At 34.2% G+C, this 21778-nt stretch overlaps 1 protein-coding gene across 2 annotated transcripts in view; it reads right to left on the reverse strand.

Annotated features, from left to right (window-relative positions):
- Positions 1-215: 215 nt before the first annotated feature.
- The window catches only part of IP3K1 (inositol-trisphosphate 3-kinase-like protein), a 79731-nt gene continuing 58168 nt past the window's right edge, over positions 216-21778 (reverse strand). For both annotated transcript variants that reach the window (XM_089097900.1, XM_089097901.1), the window contains exons 5-8: positions 16825-16959; positions 11376-11546; positions 7707-7880; positions 216-2310 (exon numbers count right to left, since the gene is read on the reverse strand). In XM_089097900.1, the coding sequence (XP_088954026.1) occupies positions 2281-2310; positions 7707-7880; positions 11376-11546; positions 16825-16959 (510 nt within the window). In that variant the 3' untranslated portion in view covers positions 216-2280. The remainder of the gene's footprint in view (positions 2311-7706; positions 7881-11375; positions 11547-16824; positions 16960-21778) is intronic.

Below are 21778 nucleotides of genomic sequence, written 5' to 3' on the forward strand. Positions count from 1 at the left end.
CATAGAAGCAAATCATCTCCAACCATGCTACACCGCTCAGCTGTCAACCACAGAGGATAAGAGGATATAAGACGATCTAAGATAAACAGTGTGTCGTAGATGAATAATAACAATAATCGATAGAGATCGACATTATACCATTAAAACATTATACATTTAGCTTCAGTAAACTTTTTAACCTAAAAAAAAGCTAGGCTCATAAGGCAAGATTTCCGACAATTCAATTTTATTTCCATAAATTTTTCAATTAAAACATCATAACTTTTATTTACACTATTTCAAATTGAACAAACTATTGTAGAAACACTGTTTTGGGCAACCAAAAAATAATGCTTTGCAATTAAATAGACTGCAATAATAAAGGTAAAAAAGGGCTATAAATATTTTTGACTTTTCAACTTGTATCAAAAATAACTTATCTCTTCTAAACTTATTCGTCACTAAGCAATTTTTAATAGTCATGCAGGAGGGTCTAAAAATTTCGAAGTTATTCAGAACTAATACCTTATTGACATCAATCTATTTATGGACAATTTCAAAAATTTAGAACTACATCTTTGGAGTTTTATTCCGAAAATTCCTTTGCAGAAAATGTTAGAACAAAGATTTTCAATAGAAATGCTCCCTAGACAACCTATGTCGCAACAGTTTGCTATGCTTTGTGAGTGCACAACCACAGAACATAATTGACCATATTCTAGTTCAGCACGGCCAGACTGGGACGTACGAACCCCAAATTTCTGGCCACTTCTTATTATAAACTATTTTTAATAAAAACTGTTCAGAAAAAAATCATAACGATGAAGATTCAGAAACGTCTAACAAAAACATAACAAAACACATTTAATAAAAAAAAAAAAAAAAATTGTCCGACGCACAAAAACGTAAACAAAAATGCATAAACAGATTTTTGATGTTTTTTTAAAAAAACCCTAAAAAAATACCCCCCCCCAAACAGAAATCCTGGATATGTCCTTGACCCTTTACAACGAGTTTTAGCTTATAAGTACGCAGGAAACAAAAAATTTGCCCCTGAACTCTCAAGATTTTTATAAATTTTACCGTAATTAAAAAAAATACCATAACTAGCTTCTTTTTCGAATTTGGCCTCCCCCTAAGAACTAAATCCCCCATACACATTTGCTTATAAGACGGATAATTTCCAATTTTAGAAAGGCGGTACAGCGTTTTTTCGTCCAGTACATATTAATTTATGATTATTTAATTAACATTTAATTACTAGAAACTATTAATTGTTTTGAAAACAGTTGAATCTAGACCTATTAACAAGAGATGTTCAACACAAAATATATTTATAGATCTTATTTCTGCTGTAAGGACTCTATCCTTTCTATACACAAACTTATTTCTCCATCCTTTCCTACTGTGCTATTTTGCTGTAACTTAGATGGTTATAAAACTGGGTTCGATCTTAATCTTCAAAAATAGACAAAGAATATTGCAGCCCTTGTTTCAAAAAAGCACAAATTTTTTGGCACACTGCATTAGAAATTGCCTATTCAAAACTACTGATTTTTTTAATTCAAAATAAAATATAAATATTCAAACATAAGAAAAGCTTTAGAAGCCTAGTTACCTCAATAACAGGCTTTAAAAAACGGATAGGAAAAAGGAAATTACAATTTTAAAGCTTACAGCGAATTTTAACTGTCCATTCAACACCTTACTGTTATGTTTTTCAACATCTTATCAATTAGCCCATAAAATATTACTACAAGAAATTCATAAAAGCATAAAACTTACAAAAATAAATTCTTGTTTGCGCAGTAACCCACCCTCCTTTTCCTACCTCCGATACAGAAAAATTCTAAATTTCATTAGATAATATAAAAACCAATTTTCTGCGGTCACTCCCCCTCCCCTCCACCAAAAGGAAAAAAGTGGTAGCGTCCCTTCTGATGTGTGAATGGAATGGAATAAGAAAGAGAAAAAGCACCAGTAAATTAACAAATCGTATTTTTCTAAAGCTAGACAACATTTACATACTTAACTTGTCACTTAGAGAGAAAACAGAACTATCAACTAAAGCAGCTGTAACAACTGATTTCAGGTATTACAAGCAGTCATCTACTGAATGGAATTCATCCTCAATCACTAAGCACTTAAAACAAAGCTGATTGTTGTTATAGATTGTGGAGAGGATTATTTTGTACACTTTTCACAGCCTTTTCACAAAAGATTTTGGTCAATTCTACTTTTTATATTAACAAAAAAAAATGTGGAGAGATCATGATTCTTTTTCTTCTTCTGAGATGACCATCACTTCCTTGGACAGGCACTTCTTACGACCTAAAAAGAAAGAAGTTTTTTTTAGCTGTGCTTTTTTCTGTTTGAAGCGTTCCCGTAAAGACAAATCCTTCTAAGATGGCATAATGAAGCCTGGAATAATAATAATAGCAAGTTGTATATTGATTTTAGACTTACCGGTTATACCTGGACTACCTTGCTTTCAGAGTCAAAACAAAAACCTCGAAATTTTTATTTTATTATTTTTAAGGCTTGGTACAAGATAATTTTATCTGCACATAGGGACGATGACGAGAAGGGGGTCCAATATAAATCCAAAATATCCTAGGAAAACATGGCAAAAAATGAAAACAAGAATTCGATTTGAAGGATTTGACCCCCTCACCCTTAGAAGAATCTAGTTAGTTCCATCTAATTTAGATTTTTAAAGAGAATATTGTACACAAAAGAAAATATAGGTTTAAATGTTCATAGACAAAGATTTAGGGGAAAAGATTTAGAGGATTTTTCCAAATAAGGAGGGGGTTCTGAAACTGCAAAGAGAATTTTATTTTTGGCCCGGGCCAAAGATCTATACTGTTTAGTTGTCTAAGTTCACAGCGCACTCCAAAAAGAAGTCTAAGACATTACTGTTTTAAGTTATGGGGTCGCATAGGAAATAACAGCAAATATCGTGTTAAAAAAAAGAGAAATGAAAAAGACATACCGCAAATTCGTTGATCACGCTAATAGGATAGAAACTATAGATGGCGAATTGAACTCGAAATCAGCTTTTTTTACAGGAATGCATTAATTTTCGACAGCAGTTTGAACGTGCCCATTTTTAAGGCCCAATTTTAAGGCAGTTTTAAGGCACATTTAACGTGTTTCCAAGGAGATTTTGCTAGGGAAAAAGCAAGCAGTTTCGTTTTGATTTAGCCGTTAATAACAACCAGGTGGTTTTTATTGTAATTATTTATGTAGGTGAAAACAGTTACGATTACGTAAAAACTTACACCTTGATGACCATTCGTGAATCCTAATCGAAGACCCCGGTGACATATTCATATATGTGACATATTCAATGGAAGACCCCGGCTGTGACATATTCATAAATGTCGATTGATATTCTGCAGTCTTGTACCCAGATGAGTATTTCTTCTAACTCGTACAAGTTGTTATTTTTTAAAGATTGTTTATTGTTAATTTTTCAAGCGTTTATCTATTATTTGAAATTTAATTTCTTGTATCTGTGAAAAATTATCCCGAATCTGAATTTAAATTATTCGGTATCAAATCGTGTTGCAGTTTTCGCTTCTTCTAACAACAGTTATTTACGGGCTTTTCGCTTTTTTCTTCTTGAGCTAAAATAAGAGAAAAGAGCTGGTTTTAATAGGAATTAGAAAATAATAGACCCCAAATACCACAGCGTCTCCCAGTAGAATTGAAATTGTAAAAAAAAAGAAGAAAAAATTGACAAATAATAAGCCATAAACGAATTTGAGAAGCAAAAAAATGGTTATAAGACGAAGCAAAACACATAATTATTACTACTGCTACTACTATGAGACACACAACTCACAATCAAAGGATAAAATGGTAATAATAAATTAAAAATGAATATAGAGTGTTTAAAGAGGACATTTAGACTGCACTTCTTTTCTTTTACGTCTCAAGTTTCCAGTTTAAAAAAAAAATTTGAACAAGCTGAAATCCTCAAAACAGATTGGAGCATTCAAAAAGTTGTATTCAGTTTAAATGGGCAGAATAATTCTTGGTTTGAAGAAAAAACAACAAAAAAACAACATGCCTTTTGAGGTTACCAGTCATGATGCCTGCAGCTATGCCTGCAGAGTATGTTGTCTCATCTTGTATATAATTTCAACCAAAATGATATTTTCCTTCTTTTTTCTTTCTTCGTTCTTTACAAATTATTATTATCAATAATATAATAAACAGTAGCAATTATTAAATCTCTAACTCCATCAGCTTTCTGTGACTTTTTCAGATGCCGCCACTTTCTCTAGATTGTTTATAACAGTTCAAAAACTATATTTTTTTATGAGATGAACCCTTACTAGAAGTTCAAAAGTTGAAATAGTTACTGGGACAGAGGGGCGAAACACTAATAGGCCTATTGGAACCAACGTTTCATTGGTACCCCACAAATATTAATTCTTTATCCGTCCCTGTTAATGAGTGGTGTATAGGGCTGAGTAAAGAAATAAATTTCACAGCACTTTTTGATTTGCCACTCTATGTACAGTATTATATATATATATATATATATATATATATATATATATATATATATATATATATATATATATATATATATATATATATATATATATATATATATATATATATATATATATATATATATATATATAGAGAGAGAGTTTTGCTAAATCTAGCAAAACTCTCACTCTTCCAATTTAATTAAGGGAGCTGTTCTTCTCAAGAAGAGAATCAGATACAATCTTCTCCTTTTTTTTGTTTCTGAATTGACGTCAATGGAAGCACAGACCTTTGAATGTTCGGCATAGATAAGAAACCAGTTTTATTCAAGCATAGTGCACAGGCACTACGGGTAGCTTTATAAGCACCTTATAATTACAATCATTAGCGACGCTACATTTCAAAATTAACTTTTTTTTCCTTTGCAACGAAAGCAGAAAATCCCCGCTATGATTCTGAATTCGTGAAAAGTAGCAACGTGCTAGACTGCTGTGTGCATGCTGGAAGTAGAACAGGAGGTAAAGGTAGGCTGAAGCGATTTTAAGCGGGGCTCCCACCACGTCAATAAAGTTAATAAAGCTGTCCACAAAGTTAATAAACCGTTTTCCTCCCTTAACTTTGTTGACTTTATTGCAATCGGAAAGAAGTTAAACTTTATTTAAATTTTTCAAGAAAGCCTGTAAAGTTCAGCCAATAGCAGAAGACATGTGGGAAATTTCAAATAAACAACATACAAATTAGTTTTTACAAATATAATTGTGTATGCTTGTTTTAATATTTTGCTTGGTAAAAGAAACAAAAAATATTTTCATGTCCTATTAAAAGAAAAAATGCCTAAAAAGATGTTTTTCTCAGCTTCGTGTATCACTATTTTAGTTACTTTCTATGAAAAACTGTTGTTAAGTCAAAAAGATGAAATCCTTGTGCGATCGGGACAAACTTTATGGTTTATACTTTCATGGCAAACTTTATTAACTTTATTGACGCCGTGGGAGCCCCGCATTAAAAGGCACCAAGTCATTCAAGTTTCCCCCACTTTCTAAAATCGTGCACAGTGGGGGGAACATACCAATGATGGCGGAAGAGTGCCAGATGTGGCGTTTGCTAGGCGGGATATAAAAAGGCACGACGTGGCGGAGAGTGAGCGACCCCTCGCAAGTCACATGACATTAATTTTACGGGACAATACAAAACTGCAAAATAAAACTTGGACTTTCAAGTTGTTAGTCATCACAAGGCATATCGATGCTCTTACGCATTAAGGCTATATCTAACATTTTTATACTTCTGAAATAATAGCCAAAAAATATTTGTTAAATTGTTCTCAAAGGGGAACTCAACAGAGTAATGAATGCTTAATCACATTTTGATTTACAAGTGATTGCTCGTTTAAGCTACATGTACACATACTGTACGCGATCCAAAGTTCAAAGAGTATGCGCTGGTTGTGCTTCTCGGATCGCCAGCTCTTGTTAAGGTATACAGCCTACGTAAGGCCTATCCTCGAGTGATGCTGCCCCGTTTGGGGTCACAGAGCACAAAACAATGAACTACAAGATGTTCAAATACGTGCTACTAAAATTTTACTCGGATCCCCCTTCAGCAACAACGAAAGTGCCCTTGAGCTTTTGAATTTGCCCGCTTTATTCACACGAAGACAAGATTTACCAGTGAAATTCGGGAAAACGCTATTAGCAACTAAAAGCACCGATCTATTCTTTCACCATCCGTACAGACCAGCAGAATTACTAGATATCCCAACAAACTATAACCCGTTAAGCACTGTACAAACAAAGTTTGTAAACTCCTTCGTGTCATGGGTCATAAGTGTATTTAACAAGTGACTTTTTCTTTTTTCTGTTTTCTTTGCGATTGTAAAAGTAGCATAATTGTAAAAGTAGCATAATTGTAAAAGTAGCATAATTTAGCGCACATTTTTAAGTGCTACCATAGCTGTTTAATTAAACGAATACGAATTGATCCCCCTGATCGACATTGTCCAGTGGCTCCTCCCAATCAACAACAAATTAGCTAACTGTTCTTGGCAATTACCCCAGGAGCGTGAAAATGTGAGAGATGAGCGAGGGGGATAAAATAAATCCTTGTCTGACAAAATACAAATCAAACAGTAATGTAGACCTGGCACCCCCTTCTCTAGCACCAGGGGTGGCATGGCTCCTTCCCAGCCACTCATAGACCAGCCCCTTTCAAAACTCTTTTGTGCCCCCGAAAAAGTATATTCAGGGGCATCCACAGGAGGCAAAAGTCTTGCATACCAATGAAAGATAAAGTGCAAGCCTTCAAATTAGCGTTTTGGATAGCCTCAAGGTGAACATTATCACGCATTATTTACACCTGGCTTCCCATAGACAACTCTGATTATTTTACTAATTCACTAATACTTTGAAGATGGAAGTTACGAAATGCAATAAAAACGCCATTTGTAAAAAAAAAGAGCATATTTATTACAGCTCAAATTGAAAGAAAGCTAAAATAATGACAATAACAGCACATAAACTCTCATAAAATATTATAAAAACGAAAGACATTTATTGGTATACAAAAACTCTCTTTTTAAAGTTGAAGAAACAAAATAGAAGAAATTTAGGTGCCTTGTTACACACTATTGCCGTAATGGCAATAGCGAGGGTGAGGGTGTGTCAAAGGGCCTGATCCCCCCCCCCCCCCCCTAGCTGGGTTGTAAAAAACACAAAAATAAGGTATTTGAGGTAATAATTTAGCAAACAAAACTTGAAAAATACCCTTTTCATTATTAACCATCCAAGAACGCATTAGTCCATATCACATCCCGAATGAAATTCTAACGTGCTTTCTAGAATCATTAAATTGTTCCACGGATTTTTAAACTTTAATTTTTTGAAAATAAACTGTTGATATCGAACAGTTTTGGAGGAATAATTCGAAAAACCAAAAATATAATGAAGGCAAAGCGAAATTAAAGAAGGAAACATGGAAAATGGGTTTTGACATTCCAAAACGCTATATTGTAAGATTTTCAAGCAAGTTAGAAATTAAAGTTAAAAATTAAATTTAAGTTAAAAATTAACTGCCAATCATCCCCTTCCGTCCAATGTTTTGACAGGATGACACCTTTGGGGATTAAAACCGCATTATAGACAAGAAAACCAAGCATTATCGATTTTGAGCACTGAAAAAAATATAATATTAAGAGGTAAAAAATTATTAGAGTAGCTTACATCAATCAAATTGTCTAGGCCAAAGAGGTATCCTTCCTCATGATTGCCTGGTTTCCATGGATTCCTATGGGTTACGCTAACACCATCCGGTAGTTTTCTAGTCTTTCCAAAATCAATAATCCACGCACCAACCTTGCACTCATCATTTATCATCAATATACTGCTTCCCACCACCTTTAATTACACAAAACCAAAATCACTTAATTGATAATAGGCAATGCAAACTGTTTAATCATTGAAGGAGGAGTGACATGCATCATTAAAATGCGGTCTTAAGCCCAAGTATATGGATCCTTTTTTTTCTTAAAGTGAATGTGTATGAACGAGTGAGATGAAAGTGTTTAGCTACAGTTATTTAAAAGGAAAAGCACATATTCTAACGATCCATCTCTTTCATCAAGTCAACTATCGGCAATACTTGCCATTCGAGCAATTGCAAAATCGAGCCATAATATTTTAACATAACAGCCACATTGACAATCTATAAGCATATTTCGTCCTTCTGAGGCAATTATCATCCTGCCAGAGCTGAGGTTAAACAAATGGTTCGTTGTCACCTGTTTCATCACGGAGGTTATAGGCAGTAATATTAAAAAAGGAGTTTCACTTAACATTCAGATGCAATCCCCACAAAGCCACCTTTAAACTTCTTCATGGGGGTTCTCAATCTTTCACGAGCTGAATAAAATAATTATATAAGTACTGTCAGAATGTAGTACAACCAGGTTTGGCAACGATTGAGCTGGCGAAAATTCTATTCGGATATTGAAATCGACATAATCTGCCCGAATTAGGTAAACAATTAGTTAAAATGAGCAACAAAATAACCTTGATAAAATGAGCCAATCTGGTCGTTAATAATCTCGCCATCTGGGTAAGTATAATGTGAGAGAAACTTAGTTATCATGGCAGCATCACAGCTGGTGACGCACATACAAACATACGCGTATGTACAACCATCTGTACACCTACAATAGACACCATTTCTGAAACTACGGAATTATTCTCCGAGATTCCCGAGCATCAAATTATCTCGCTTTTATTCATGTATTGTAATGTGTGCCTATTAATCACGACAACTACAAATGCTTACCGGCTCAAAGTCAATAGAGCCAAATACAGTGAAAGATACAAATAACACATCATGACATAGAATAAATTGATTCCTCTAATACGTATCCTTTACAAAGCTCAATAACCTTAACTCTACAAAGATTAAACACAAAATCGATGAGAACAAAAAAAAAAAGAAATTAACACGCAATAAATTTAGTACAATTACTCAGTTTCAAAACATAGACAATATAGCACGCGGAAGTTTTTTTGTACATGTCCCATTATATCCAATAGTAAATGCCATAAAAAAAGAACGATTTGTGGTTAAGCCAATTGATTTTTAATTATATTATTTCGTTCACCGAAAGGGAACGAACTGCCGAGGATAAAGTAAGATGACGACATAATTTTACAGGAGCAAAATTCCAAGCTTTGGGCGAAAAACAATTTTTTCTTCGAGGATCTACATACAGTTTAAGTGTTTGGTCATGATTATTTAGAAATTCCCGCTACAACATCTTCTTTGCAGCCAGTAGTGGCTCATACTATGTCATACACTGGAATTATTGAAGTGATTCACTCGAAAGAAAAACATACTAAGAATTTAGAGATATACATTCAGTTTCCTTATTTAATTTTTTATATTATATTTTATCACCCGAAACCGTTAATGATTTGAAACCATATACAATTTTGCTATATTGATGTTCCAATATTATATCGGTGAATGAGGTCAATTTTCAACGGCGCAGCCCACAGAGAAAAAATTTCATCCAAAATTCAAAATAGCTTGGTGAATCATCAAAGTCAAAATCACCCACATAATTATGTTATTCCCAAAAAGTTTAAATCACAACACGTAATTTCCAAAGCGCGGCATCGGATAGCCTCCTTACTGTGAAAACATCCGAAATGGTTTTAGTGAGTCTGACAAAATCTATACAAACTGGTGTTTAGCTTTATACTACACCTTTAATCAGCAATTTAAACATAAAATTATGCCTGGTGATCTTTGACAGCCAGTAGTCAATCTTTTTATACCAACCACGATTGGCCTACACTACGTCCTGTAAAGTAAAAATTTCTCTGCAAGTTTGACCAGCTGTTTAAGATCAACAAGAGAAATACTTCTCGCATCATAACCCATTTTTGAAAACAAGATTTTTTAAACACCCCCCCCCCATGCGTTTTGGGCATCACGATACAATCATGGTTGCCAATTTTAACCATAATTCTTCATTGTTATATTACTCTTTCTTTTCTTGGATAAGAAATTTTCTTGGAAATATCAATACTAATCCGACACTAATCCGACACCTATTTGATCAGGTTCGCCAAACAGCGGAGAAAATTAAAAAGGAAACTTATTGTCCTAGATTTCTGGAGCTTGCTAACATAATTGAGCACAGAGACCATCCTTAAGAATAGACTAGGTTTAATTGACTCCTGAAAACCTTAATTATTGGCATACGGCGAAACAGTTTTGCCATTTTCGGAATTAATACCTTTTTCCAGGGAATATCTCTATAACTGTACAAATTCAAAAGTCAATAAACTGCTTTTATGCTCAAATGCCGAAAGATATGTCAGAATGGCATATCATTTGAAGTACCAAAGAAAAGAAAAAAGATTTTTTTTGGCCCCTGGACCTATCTTACGTCTATTTATGCCTAACAGCAACAATTTTCTAAGTCTTTTCTTTTGGTCTGTTCAAATTAAGAAGTTTTTAGGGCAATACCACACTTTCATCAGTATTGCCACGTTAAATCGTGAGACCAAATACGAAAAGTTAACAATTAAGTTTGATAACACTTATCGTCCGTAAAAATTTGACTTTCTTAAGGTATTTGGTGCCATATTTTTTTTTATTTTTTTTCTGCTGATTTTACAAACGTTTCCTTTTTCTAAATTTGCCGTCTACTTCTAAAAAAAACTGTATTTCAAAATTTTCTGTATTGAAAAATTTAATTCCCGATTATTCCTAATTTTTAGAGATATATGTCGCTACCTAAGCTTCAACTTAACCAATTCAAACAATGCGATTTTACTTCCACTGTCCATGGTACTTCATATCAGCTCTACATAGGAAGGTTCAGCTCATTGACACTGCAATTGAACCACCCTGCCCTTCGCAAGCTACACTAGCTCAAGTAATAGTCAGTGTTTTCAAACCATTTTAGAAATAAAAAAAAAAATATCACAAATAGTACAGTATTTAATTTTGCAATGAATTGCTTTTGACGTCATATCTAAAAATTAAAAAAATAAGTTCCATTTGACTTTCAATAAAAAAAAGTAATTTATTCAATGCATGACTGGTGGTGCGATAGATATACATTTTACAAATTGCTTTTATATTGGTCACCAAATGCAAAACTAGTTTCCTATGGGATTTATTCAATAACAATAGCGTAATAACAATTGACCGGAAATAAGTTTGAGATAATTAACTTCACATTTATATGCATAAAATATTTTTGTTTCATTTCAAGAGGCACACGCATGGCAATGATACTCGGTATCAGCTAACATGATAGCATACAATAAAGTCATAATGTACGGTACATAATGCGTACATACGGTACGCTACATAATGTACGGTAACTTAAATACCTCATGACTCTTGAAGAAACTAGAGTTTTCAAACTGCCTTCTTATATCCAAGATTCTCTCTAACATTTTCCTCCGCATTTTAGGGTTTCCGTTGAAAAAGCGATCAAATGTTTGAGTAAGCTCACTTTTTGTGCGCACCTTCTTCAAATCACTCACAGGCTGCCCTCGCAACTAAAACAAAAACGAAAAACTTTATAATGCGTACGCTCAGAAGAAGATTACTACAGACACTTTATATTGCATATATAATCAACTTGAAAAACCATACGCAGGATTCTAAACCAGACGCCTTTCAGCAGTAGAATTCAGCCTATTGCCAAGAATTAAGGTTGCTAGTGCAAATAGACAAAGTGCACAGTGTCGTCTGTTCACGAAAATCTTGCGGGAGGAAGGATTTTTTTTTAAATGAAGATACAAGTAGAAACGTATTTATCAAAATTTTAGGTGATGGCGGATGTTTACTTTGGGATGGAGGGGGGGGGGGCATTTACTCCCTATGGCCCCCTAAAGTGCACAAGACCTTTTTCGGTCCCACCCAAAGCAATATTTACTACCATACTTTTGAACCCTTTTACTTTTCCTCTAATTTCTGGTAATTTCTTTATCCTATTTAACGCTGGGTCTTCAGTTACTTAAAAGGGGTTTAACACAATAAAAGTATTAGAGGTGAAAATTGAGCAACTAAAGTGGATACTAGAGGCTAAATATGTAATCATTTTTCCTATTGCATTTATTCGACTTACTATAATTTTGACTGCGTTTGATTAAATATCGTGATCCGAGAAGCAATTAAACATCATTAATTTGATTTTCATTTTCTTCTTGTTAATGATTTCGGCTAATGTGTGTATAACTTTCAAAGTTTGAAGTTTGAACATCTTCTGTTGATCAAATACATACGAAAAGGAAGTGAAAAAAACAAATAACAACATCGAAAAAACACTATATACAAGTCATATACCATGGCTTAACAACACCAACAATTTTAAATCAGCGGTTACATCCCTTCAGTTACAATTGATGTAACAAAAGTGAGTTTGTTCACTCTGCCTGAAGCCATTGAGCATCGATAAATAAATAAAACCCAAAACGAACAGAAATTACAATAAATAACCGAGTCAAACCCAAAACGAGCAGAAATTAACAAAAGTTGGGCTCAAAACCCCTATGCCTTCCCAAGGCCAGAACATAATCTGCACTTTACTGAACAAAATATAAATGTTTTCATTTTTATAACTTTAATAAATCAAATAATATTAAGATTTTAGATTACTGAATATCAGTATATGTATATTAAACTGACAATCCGCATTCATTTGTATTTTTTCAGTAAACTACAAATTGTGTTCTGACCTTGGGAAGGCATAAGGGTTTTGAGCTCAACTTATGTCAATTTCTCCTCATTTTGAGTTTGTCTTAGTTAATTATTGAAGTTTTTGCTCATTCTTGGCTTTAGTTATTTATTGATGCCGATTGTGGTATTTTCACGTTTGGTGGATTATATGATTTTATTTTTACTAGTTTTTTGTTTAATAAAGTACTTTACATTTCTTTGGAAATCTTATTTTGTGGAAAAAGTTTTTTAAATTAATTTCTATTTGTTTTATATTGACATAGTCTTTTCAGGGAAAAAGAAAATAATACTTTAAATCTTTTCATTTTTTTAAGAATTTATAGGCTGGCCTGCTATTTGTATGCTGGAAAAAAAAAAATTTCAGCAATTTTTAACAACATAAGACCCTTTTAAAAATCTGGACACGAATATTGCTGTTTAATCTATATTCAGACTTTACTTAGTGGATATTAAATGAAATACATCATACCACTCGCAAAAACATCTCTTTGCTGCGTGTGATGGCTTGGATACACTTTAAACTATTTTGATGGGGTTAAATTTTAAGAGCAGAAGCAGCCCCGTAAGTTAGAACTTAACGTTCTCAGTTGCTCTTGTGATACTTCTGAGATACCTTGTTGGGAGTTAGAATTAACACAGTGCATTTTTATTTAATCTTAAGGCAACATTTACTTTTTAAACATAACGGCAAATGGGAGGGTGGGTGTGGGAGGATGATTAGTTTCCCTCCAATCACTTTTGACTATTAAAAAGGACATCAGCCCTTTCTATTTTCAATCGAATGAGCCCTTTTCGAAGTTCCTAAGACAACTCCTTCGATACGAAGTACCCTGGTCTAAACAGCAACAAAAAATGATAAATCATAACCACATCAATCTTTACTATAAAAATGTCAAGCCTCCCAATCCCTTTTGATTATTAGAAAGGACATTAAGCCTTTCGCATTCCAATTAAATGAGCCCTTTTTGGGTTTCTACGACAAAGTTTTCTATAAACACCTTATATGCCCACAGGGCATAAATTACAACCCTTACCCTAAGGGCTGTGAGGGTGGTTGTCATCCTCTAAGACCTAATTTCCAGAACTTTCAACTACGTTAAACAAAATGGCTATCTCAAAATTTTGATTGGATGTGTTTCGGGAAATGGTGGGCGTGGAAGGGGTCTTAGTTGCCTTTCGATAACTTTTGACTATTAAAAAGGGCATAAGCCTCTCCAATATCTAATTGAATGAGCCCTTTTCGAAGCTTCTACGACAACTTTTTCGATACGAAGTGCCCTGGTCTAAAGGAAAAAAATAATAAATAATACATTGTGCCAACATCGTTCTTATATACCCCCGGGGCATAACTTAAAACCCGTGCCCTAAGGGTTGTGGGGGAGTAACCTCCTATAAAACATATTTTCTCTCTGGAAATCAATTACTCTGAACAAAATGGCAATCTTAGAATTTTGATTGGATGTGTTTGGGGAAATGGTGGGCATGGAAGGGGTATTAGCTCCCTTCCAATCACTTTCGACTATTAAAAACGGCACTAGCTATTCCAATGTCCAATCGAATGAGCCCTTTTCGAAGTTTCTACGACAACTTCTTAGATACGAAGTGCCCTGGTATGAAAAAACAAAAACAAAAAAAACAATACTTTGTGCCAGCGTCGTTTTTTACTTATGCAGCTCGATTTCGCTGCCAATGATAACATCCTGAATTGCCTAATGCTCTTTTACCTACCTCTTTTCATCCGAAAAATCAGAAAGAAAAATTAACAGAACTTGAAATTGGAAGGTAAAATGTTTACTTCAGAGAAAATGTCTTCTTCGCCTTCCTAAGAACCGATGTACATGGTGAGCCCAAGATGACAGCATTTATCTTTAAGAAACAGATTAGACGGGATGAAAGTCGATGCCCAATGGTCAATATCCATCACCAAAAAAGTGAGAAAAAAAAACAATGGCCTTATTGGTAGATTTTACTTTTTAGCATAAAATCATCTTCATAGATAACTTCAGACTTCATTCCAATTAGAAAATAACTTATTTGTAATCCACGTACAAAGGGAAATAACAACTAATGCTTTGCTATCAAACTAACATTTTAGAAAATTATTTATAAATAAAAGTTCAAATGGGGTAAGTCCATTTATCAGATAGTGAAAACAGATACAAAAGTCTGGACATTTCGACCATATATACAGCGATCGTCATCAGCAGATATACTTTGTTGATGCTGATGATATATCTGCTGATGACAATCGCTGTATATGTGGTCCAAATATCTAAGATTTTTGTATCTATTTTCGCCGTCTAGTAAATGGACTTATCCCCATTTGAATTTTATTTGTTCGGCATAGAAGGTATTACGTCGAGAAAATGATTTACTATAACCCTTTTTAAGCAACATACATTGGAAATTAGCTCTTTCAGAAACTAAACCAAAGATTGAGAGCGGAGGGGGGAGGAAGGGGAAGGAAAGAAAAAAGAAAGGCAGAAATAGAAGGGGGAGAAAAACCAGGTGACAGATAGAAATCCGAAGCCATATTCAAATTTCTATAAAATGAAATTTCATTCCAACAATCGATTTGAGCTTCTCAACTTGCCTTCAACGGTAAAAATATGACCCTTACGTCCCATTAGGCATGAAACTGACTCTACATACAGACGTCACTATGCAAGTCCCAGGCGAGTAGAATTACTTCAAATTTCATCTTAGAAGAAACAGAACACCCTGAGTCCAATTTCCAAATGTTTGGGTTAGCGATGATTCATTTTGACTACAGCTGCTAGACACATTTCAAACTTGTCAAATGCAATGTATCCCAAAAAATAGTTTGCAGAACGAAAAAAAGAATGTGCATTGATTGTCAGTTGATAGAGATTTATATAGGTATTGGGCGAGGCAAAGGCTGCGCACCACAGAGGTTATTTAATCTATCTGGTTTTACTTGTTTTTCACATGTTCTTATCTATGCTCATACATAACTTTGATTATATGAAATGGTACGGAAAAGGAGGGCAGTTCCGGCAGCTCACTCACCAATCAAAAATGTATAAGATAAAAATTCACCTAGGATGTTTTGATAAAACTACCCAAATGGGTCACCTTTTATTGAAATAAAAGAATGGACACGCCGGAGCTACAAAATAAACCTGTTTGTCTATGGATACGGGTTCAGTTGAAGTTACAAAAAAAGCGTCGACGAACGACTGGGACTGGGTATCAAATGACTTTCACATCATTCGAGGTAGTAGTCAATAATGTTTGCAAACTTTTATTTAGAACATTCTACAGATTTTAGACTTAAATAGAATTTTAAAGAAAAAAAAATATTTACAGCAAAAACATTACCCACTCGAGAAGTTTGCTAAATGTAAGATCTAAGAAAACCGGTTTCATAGCCACAAAAACAAATGATGGGTGACAGAATGCATGGGCGTAGGCAGCATATTGTCTAGGGGGGGGGGGGCAGTCGATAGTGTGATGGAGGGCCTTTTATCAACTGCTTTTCCAACCATCTGCTTTTTCAGCCATATCTAATGTAAATTTGAAGGTCAAGGGGGGGCCGCTGCCCCCCCTGCACCTCCCCTCCCTATGCCCATGACAGAATGCATTGGACTAGTACAATTTGAGCTATATATTTGCATATTACGGGTGGGGGGGGGGGTAAGGCTAGGTTACTTTACTGCACAGGAAATTCTTTTCAGGGGAGGGGGGAAGGGAGTTCAATTAAAAGAATTGATACTTTTAGCAGGAAGTGTCCGAAAATTCAAGAAAATTTAGCAAAGTTCTTTTCAGGGGAAAGGGGGGGGGATTCAATTAAAAATATTGATACTTTTAACAGGAAGTGTTCAAAAATTCAAGAAAATTTATCCCCCCCCCATACACACACATTTTCTATCTTCCTGAAAATCCTCCGTCTTTTGAGTTGTACCAATTTACGAAACACAGGCGATGTCAAAGCTTTAGCTAATCACAAACAAATAATTAAAGCGTCAAAAATAGAAATAGTTTCCTTATTTTAGACTGATGTAAGCCCATCCCCTCCACATATCAGTAGTTGACGCATAGCTTAAGTAATACTGGTAAAAATAGTACACTTACTTTCATTGCTTCGACTCGGAAACCAAATTCACAAGTTGAACTCAATTCCTCACGAAACGTCATATACCTCAGCTTGGTGACTGCTTGTTCTTTTTCTTCTTCGGGCGTTGGTGCTGATGGGTCTAAGGCTTTCATCTAAAATAAATAATGTTATATAGAAGAGGTTAAAATCATATTGAGTATCAGTATGACTTATACTTCAGTAAATAAAGAAGTATACAAATCAAAACTGACAAATAGGCAGGGGGCTAGTTTATTCCGAAGGAACTAAAGGGAAAATTGCATAATACATATTTTGAGCAATCAGCTTCCCCTTCAAAACTCTCCGTGGTACTTGTTAAGAATCCGGTAATCTCGCGAGAAGTGAAGTTTCGTTAATACTAATGAAATAAAATAAAATGGATGAAAATATAATAGTTTATGAACAAATTTGGGCTATATATTTGTACATTAGGGGGGGGGGGGGTAAAGCATAGCATATATTAAATACGTAAACAAACCTAACCTAGGTACCCTTTTCCCCCTTCAACCCCAAAAAACTAAAATTTGAATCTTTGTCACAGAGTGAACAATACCTCACAAGGCAGCGGAAACATGTTTTCATAAAGCATCTTTGAGATTTTGATGCGGTCTTTCTCGCGGGTTTACCAGGTTCTTGACTAGTACCCTCTCTGTATATTCTGAGGATCGCTGACTTTCAGAAATCACATACACCAGGTGGCGCGTGCCAAGCATAGTGAAGGTGTGTCAAGCATGGTGGAACTGTGCCAAGCGTTGTAGGGACTGTGCCAACCCTGGCGGAACTGCGCAGCACCCGAGGCACTCCAAGATATACACCAGGTGACTTAAAGTGGTTGACCCCTTGGTATATTTAATGCCAAAAGCCACACCTTTGTGTAGCTATTCTTACAAATGCACTGAAAGGAATGAACTACATTTTTTAAAGAGAGTGCACCCTAAGATTAAATTTAAATAAAAGATGCTATTAATGCCAGCGCATAAATAAGCAAGACCTTTCCAATGGCTTTTAAAATATCTTAGAAAAGCAAATTTTTTTTTTTTTTTACAAGTATTACTGCTTGTTAACCAGGCAAAGTACAAAGAACAATTCTTTTAACATATTTTTGAAAAATCTAGAAAAATTTCATATTTTTCATCTAAAAACATATTAGGCAGTAATTGAAAAATCGAGGCTAATAAGTGAAAGAGAGCAAACCTCAGTGAAAACCCGAGACAAAAAATAAAATAAAAATAAAATAAAAGAATTGGACGCAAATTTCGTTATTTAAAGATAAAATATGTTTCAACCCCAATTCAGCTTTAAAATATACAGCAATTGCAAGAAGAGCTAAAGGGTTATTACCATCAGACGCTTTATTTTAAAACACTGGTGCTGTCAGGTTTTGCTACGGAGGCTGCATCCACATAAAATTCTATATAGACCTATTTTCCAACTATACCTATTTTCCCAAAGATACCTTGGTATTAATTTGAAAGAAGGCAGAAAAAGACATGCTTGAGAGTAACTGTACAAACTGTCGAGGGAGAGAGGGAGAGAAAGAAAATAAATAGACCTTATTAGACATCTAATAAGACAAAAAAGGAAAAAAAAACAGGGAAGGGGGTGCCAGAAAAATTGTTGGGGGATCCCCCCCCCCCGCCTTCTTGATCCGCCAGTGAACCCAGTTACAAAAACAGGTTTTATGGTTAGTGTTTCGACTACTAAGGTCAAAATATACTAAAGAGTTAAATTAACTATTTAATATCTTTTAACATAGTTGAATAAATAGTCCTTAACAAGTTCTTAAACAATCCTTGAAAAAAAACAAATATAACCTCAGCAGATGAATAAACAAATTATCAAATTTATCAACAATTTGATGGATAGGATTCAATGGGCGAGGCAAATACTATCCAGAACACTATACAAAAATAAATATTCAAGATCCATTTATCTTCTACATAATATATTTTTAAAGCAAAACCAAAAAAGAGGTGGGCTGTGACACAATAAAGGCTATCTTGGTGAAGTTTTGACTATCTGAACTAGGATACAGTCATTTTTTAAAAATGGCCGAAAAATCAAATAGAGTATGTTTATCGGAATTAAGACTAAATGCAAGAAATGATAATCGAATTATGTGCAACTATTATTTAATTGATTATGACTAAATGCAGGAAATTCAAAAAATTATAGCTCAATGTCAGTAGTTATCTAAGTACCATTTTGCTCGGGGGTATAGCAATAGTAGACTAAGAGATTCCATTTTGCTTACGCCCCCGTACAAACAGTTTTTTTCTGTTAATTTTGCAGGTCATTAAACTCTTTGCCAAGAGGAACGAGTATAACTTGATTGGTGATGATATGTGTGTGTACTTTAAACGAATTGGGGTTACCAGGGTCATTTAATACCGGTCCTATTAAGGACAAGTTTTTCTGACGTAGATTTATAGTTCATGATATACAAGTTTTTTTTTTTATGTTAAATCCGTGGTCATTCATCTGTAAGTTGATTAGTAGGTTTTTTTTTTAAAACTTGGCTATTCGTTTCATGGGTTTCATTAATAGAACGAGTAATGATCTTGAAAAGTGTAATTACTTATTTAGTTTAAGAGATTATCGAATTTTTTGTAAAAAGGTATTAGCGTAAGTGTATTACGGTGCTTAAGAACGTCTCACTGGTAATTAAAGAATGGGGTACTTACATCAGATACTTAATAGATTTGATGCTTACAAGTAACATTGCTAGAGTCAACTATATTTGGTGTTGGTGATATTATGACCCTCCAAGTCCCCTGGGGAAAGGGCTGCACAGTGTATCGGTATCGGACGTATTATTTTTGGGCGTATTGGTATCGCAGGTATCTATACAGATTTTTAGTAGCTCGTATAAAAGATATTACTCATATCTACGTTCTTCCTATAAATTCAACCATCAGCAACTTCAAAACGGCACTAAAAACGGCACTTTTGGTGCAATGTCTCAAGTGGAAAAGCTAGGGCTAGTGGACTACCAGCACTTTTAGATTGACGTTTAATGGCTCATTCGAAAAGCTAATGCTCGTATCTACGTGATGGTTATCATTTCTACCATCACTTAAAACAATACTTTTGATGTCACTTCTTAAGTAGATTAAATAAAGAAAAAAAAGTTTTTTTAAATTAAAGCAAGGAACGACGGTAAAACTTAAACCGAACAGAAATTAGGCCGTATATGAAAGGGGCTGTCCCCTCCTCAACGCCACGCTAGTTATGAGAAAGTTTTCTATTTTTTAATAAAAAAAGAGTAGTGATAAAGTAAAAATTTTGATTAAAAAGTGAGGTGGTGAGGAAGGGGCAGCCCCATTCATATAAATAATAATTTCTGTTCGTTTTAAGTTTTAACGTCGTTCCTCACTTTAAGTTAAAAAAAAACTTGTTTTTATTTATTTAATTTTTGAACGTTTTTGAATTAATGCGGATGGTATGGAAAAACGGTACTTGTTAAATATTCGGGTAAACATACGACTAAGAAACGCTTCACTATAAATAAGGCTATCGTGTTTTTCCGAACTTTCTAGGACGGTGGTAACTATTTAGTTTAAATAATTCTAGGATGAATTGAGTTTTATTGATGGTTTGGAAAAAAGGTACTTGTTAAATATTCGGGTAAACATACGACTAAGAAACGCTTCACTATAAATAAGGCTATCGTGTTTTTTCGAACTTTCTAGGGCGGTGGTAACTATTTAGTTTAAATAATTCTAGGAGGGATTGAGTTTTATGGTTGGTGTGGAAAAATGGTACTTGTTAAATCTTCGGGTAAACATACAACTAAGAAACACTTCACTATAAATAAGACTTTTGTGTTTTTCTGAACTTTCTAGGGTGGGGGTAACTATTTAGTTTATATAATTCTAGGAGGAATTGATTTTTGTGGCTGGTGTGGAAAAATGGTACTTGTTAAATATTCGAATAAACATACGACTAAGAAACGCTTCACTATAAATAAGGCTATTGTGTTTTTCTGAACTTTCTAGGGCGGAGGTAACTATTTAGTTTAAATAATTCTAGGAAGACTTGAGTTTTATGGATGGTCTGGAAAAATGGTACTTGTTAAAGATTCGGGTAAACATACGACTAAGAAACACTTGACTATAAATAAGGCAATCGTGTTTTTCCGAACTTTCTAGGGCGGGGGTAACTATTTAGTTTAAATAATTCTAGGAGGAATTGAGTTTTATGGATGGTATAGAAAAATGGTAGTTGTTAAATATTCGGGTAAATATACGACTAAGAAACGCTTCACTATAAATAAGCCTATCGTGTTTTTCAGATTTTTCTTGGCGGGTGTAACTATTTAGTTTAAATAATTCTAGTAGGAATTGATTTTTGTGGCTGGTGTGGAAAAATGGTACTTGTTAAATATTCGGATAAACATACGACTAAGAAACACTTCATGATACCTAAGGCGTATGGTTTTTTCAGAACTGTCGCGGGTATGTTCAACCATTTATTTTAAATAATTCTAGTAATACTCAATTTTTGGGGCTGGTGTGGAAAAAAGGTACTTGTTAAATATTTGAATAATCAAACTACTAAGAACCTCTTCACTCTAAATAAGTCTATTGGGTTTTTATGAAATATCTGGTGCAAGGGTCACTATTTAGATTAGATTATTATAGGAGGAATTGAGTTTTATTGATGTTATGGAAAAATGGTACTTGTTAAATATTCGGGTAAACATACGACTAAGAAACGCTTCACTATAAATAAGGCTATCGTGTTTTTCCGAACTTTCTAGGGCGGGGGTAACTATTTAGTTTAAATAATTCTAGGAGGAATTAAGTTTTATGGATGGTATTGAAAAATTATACTTGTTAAATATTCGGGTAAACATACGACTAAGAAAAACTTCACTATAAATAAGTCTATCGTGTTTTTCCGAACTATCTAGGGCAGGGGTACGTATTG

Source organism: Artemia sp. Qi Xiang Cuo, chromosome 12 (genome assembly GCF_049724085.1).
Source record: "Artemia sp. Qi Xiang Cuo chromosome 12, ASM4972408v1, whole genome shotgun sequence".
NCBI lineage: Eukaryota > Metazoa > Arthropoda > Branchiopoda > Anostraca > Artemiidae > Artemia > Artemia sp. Qi Xiang Cuo.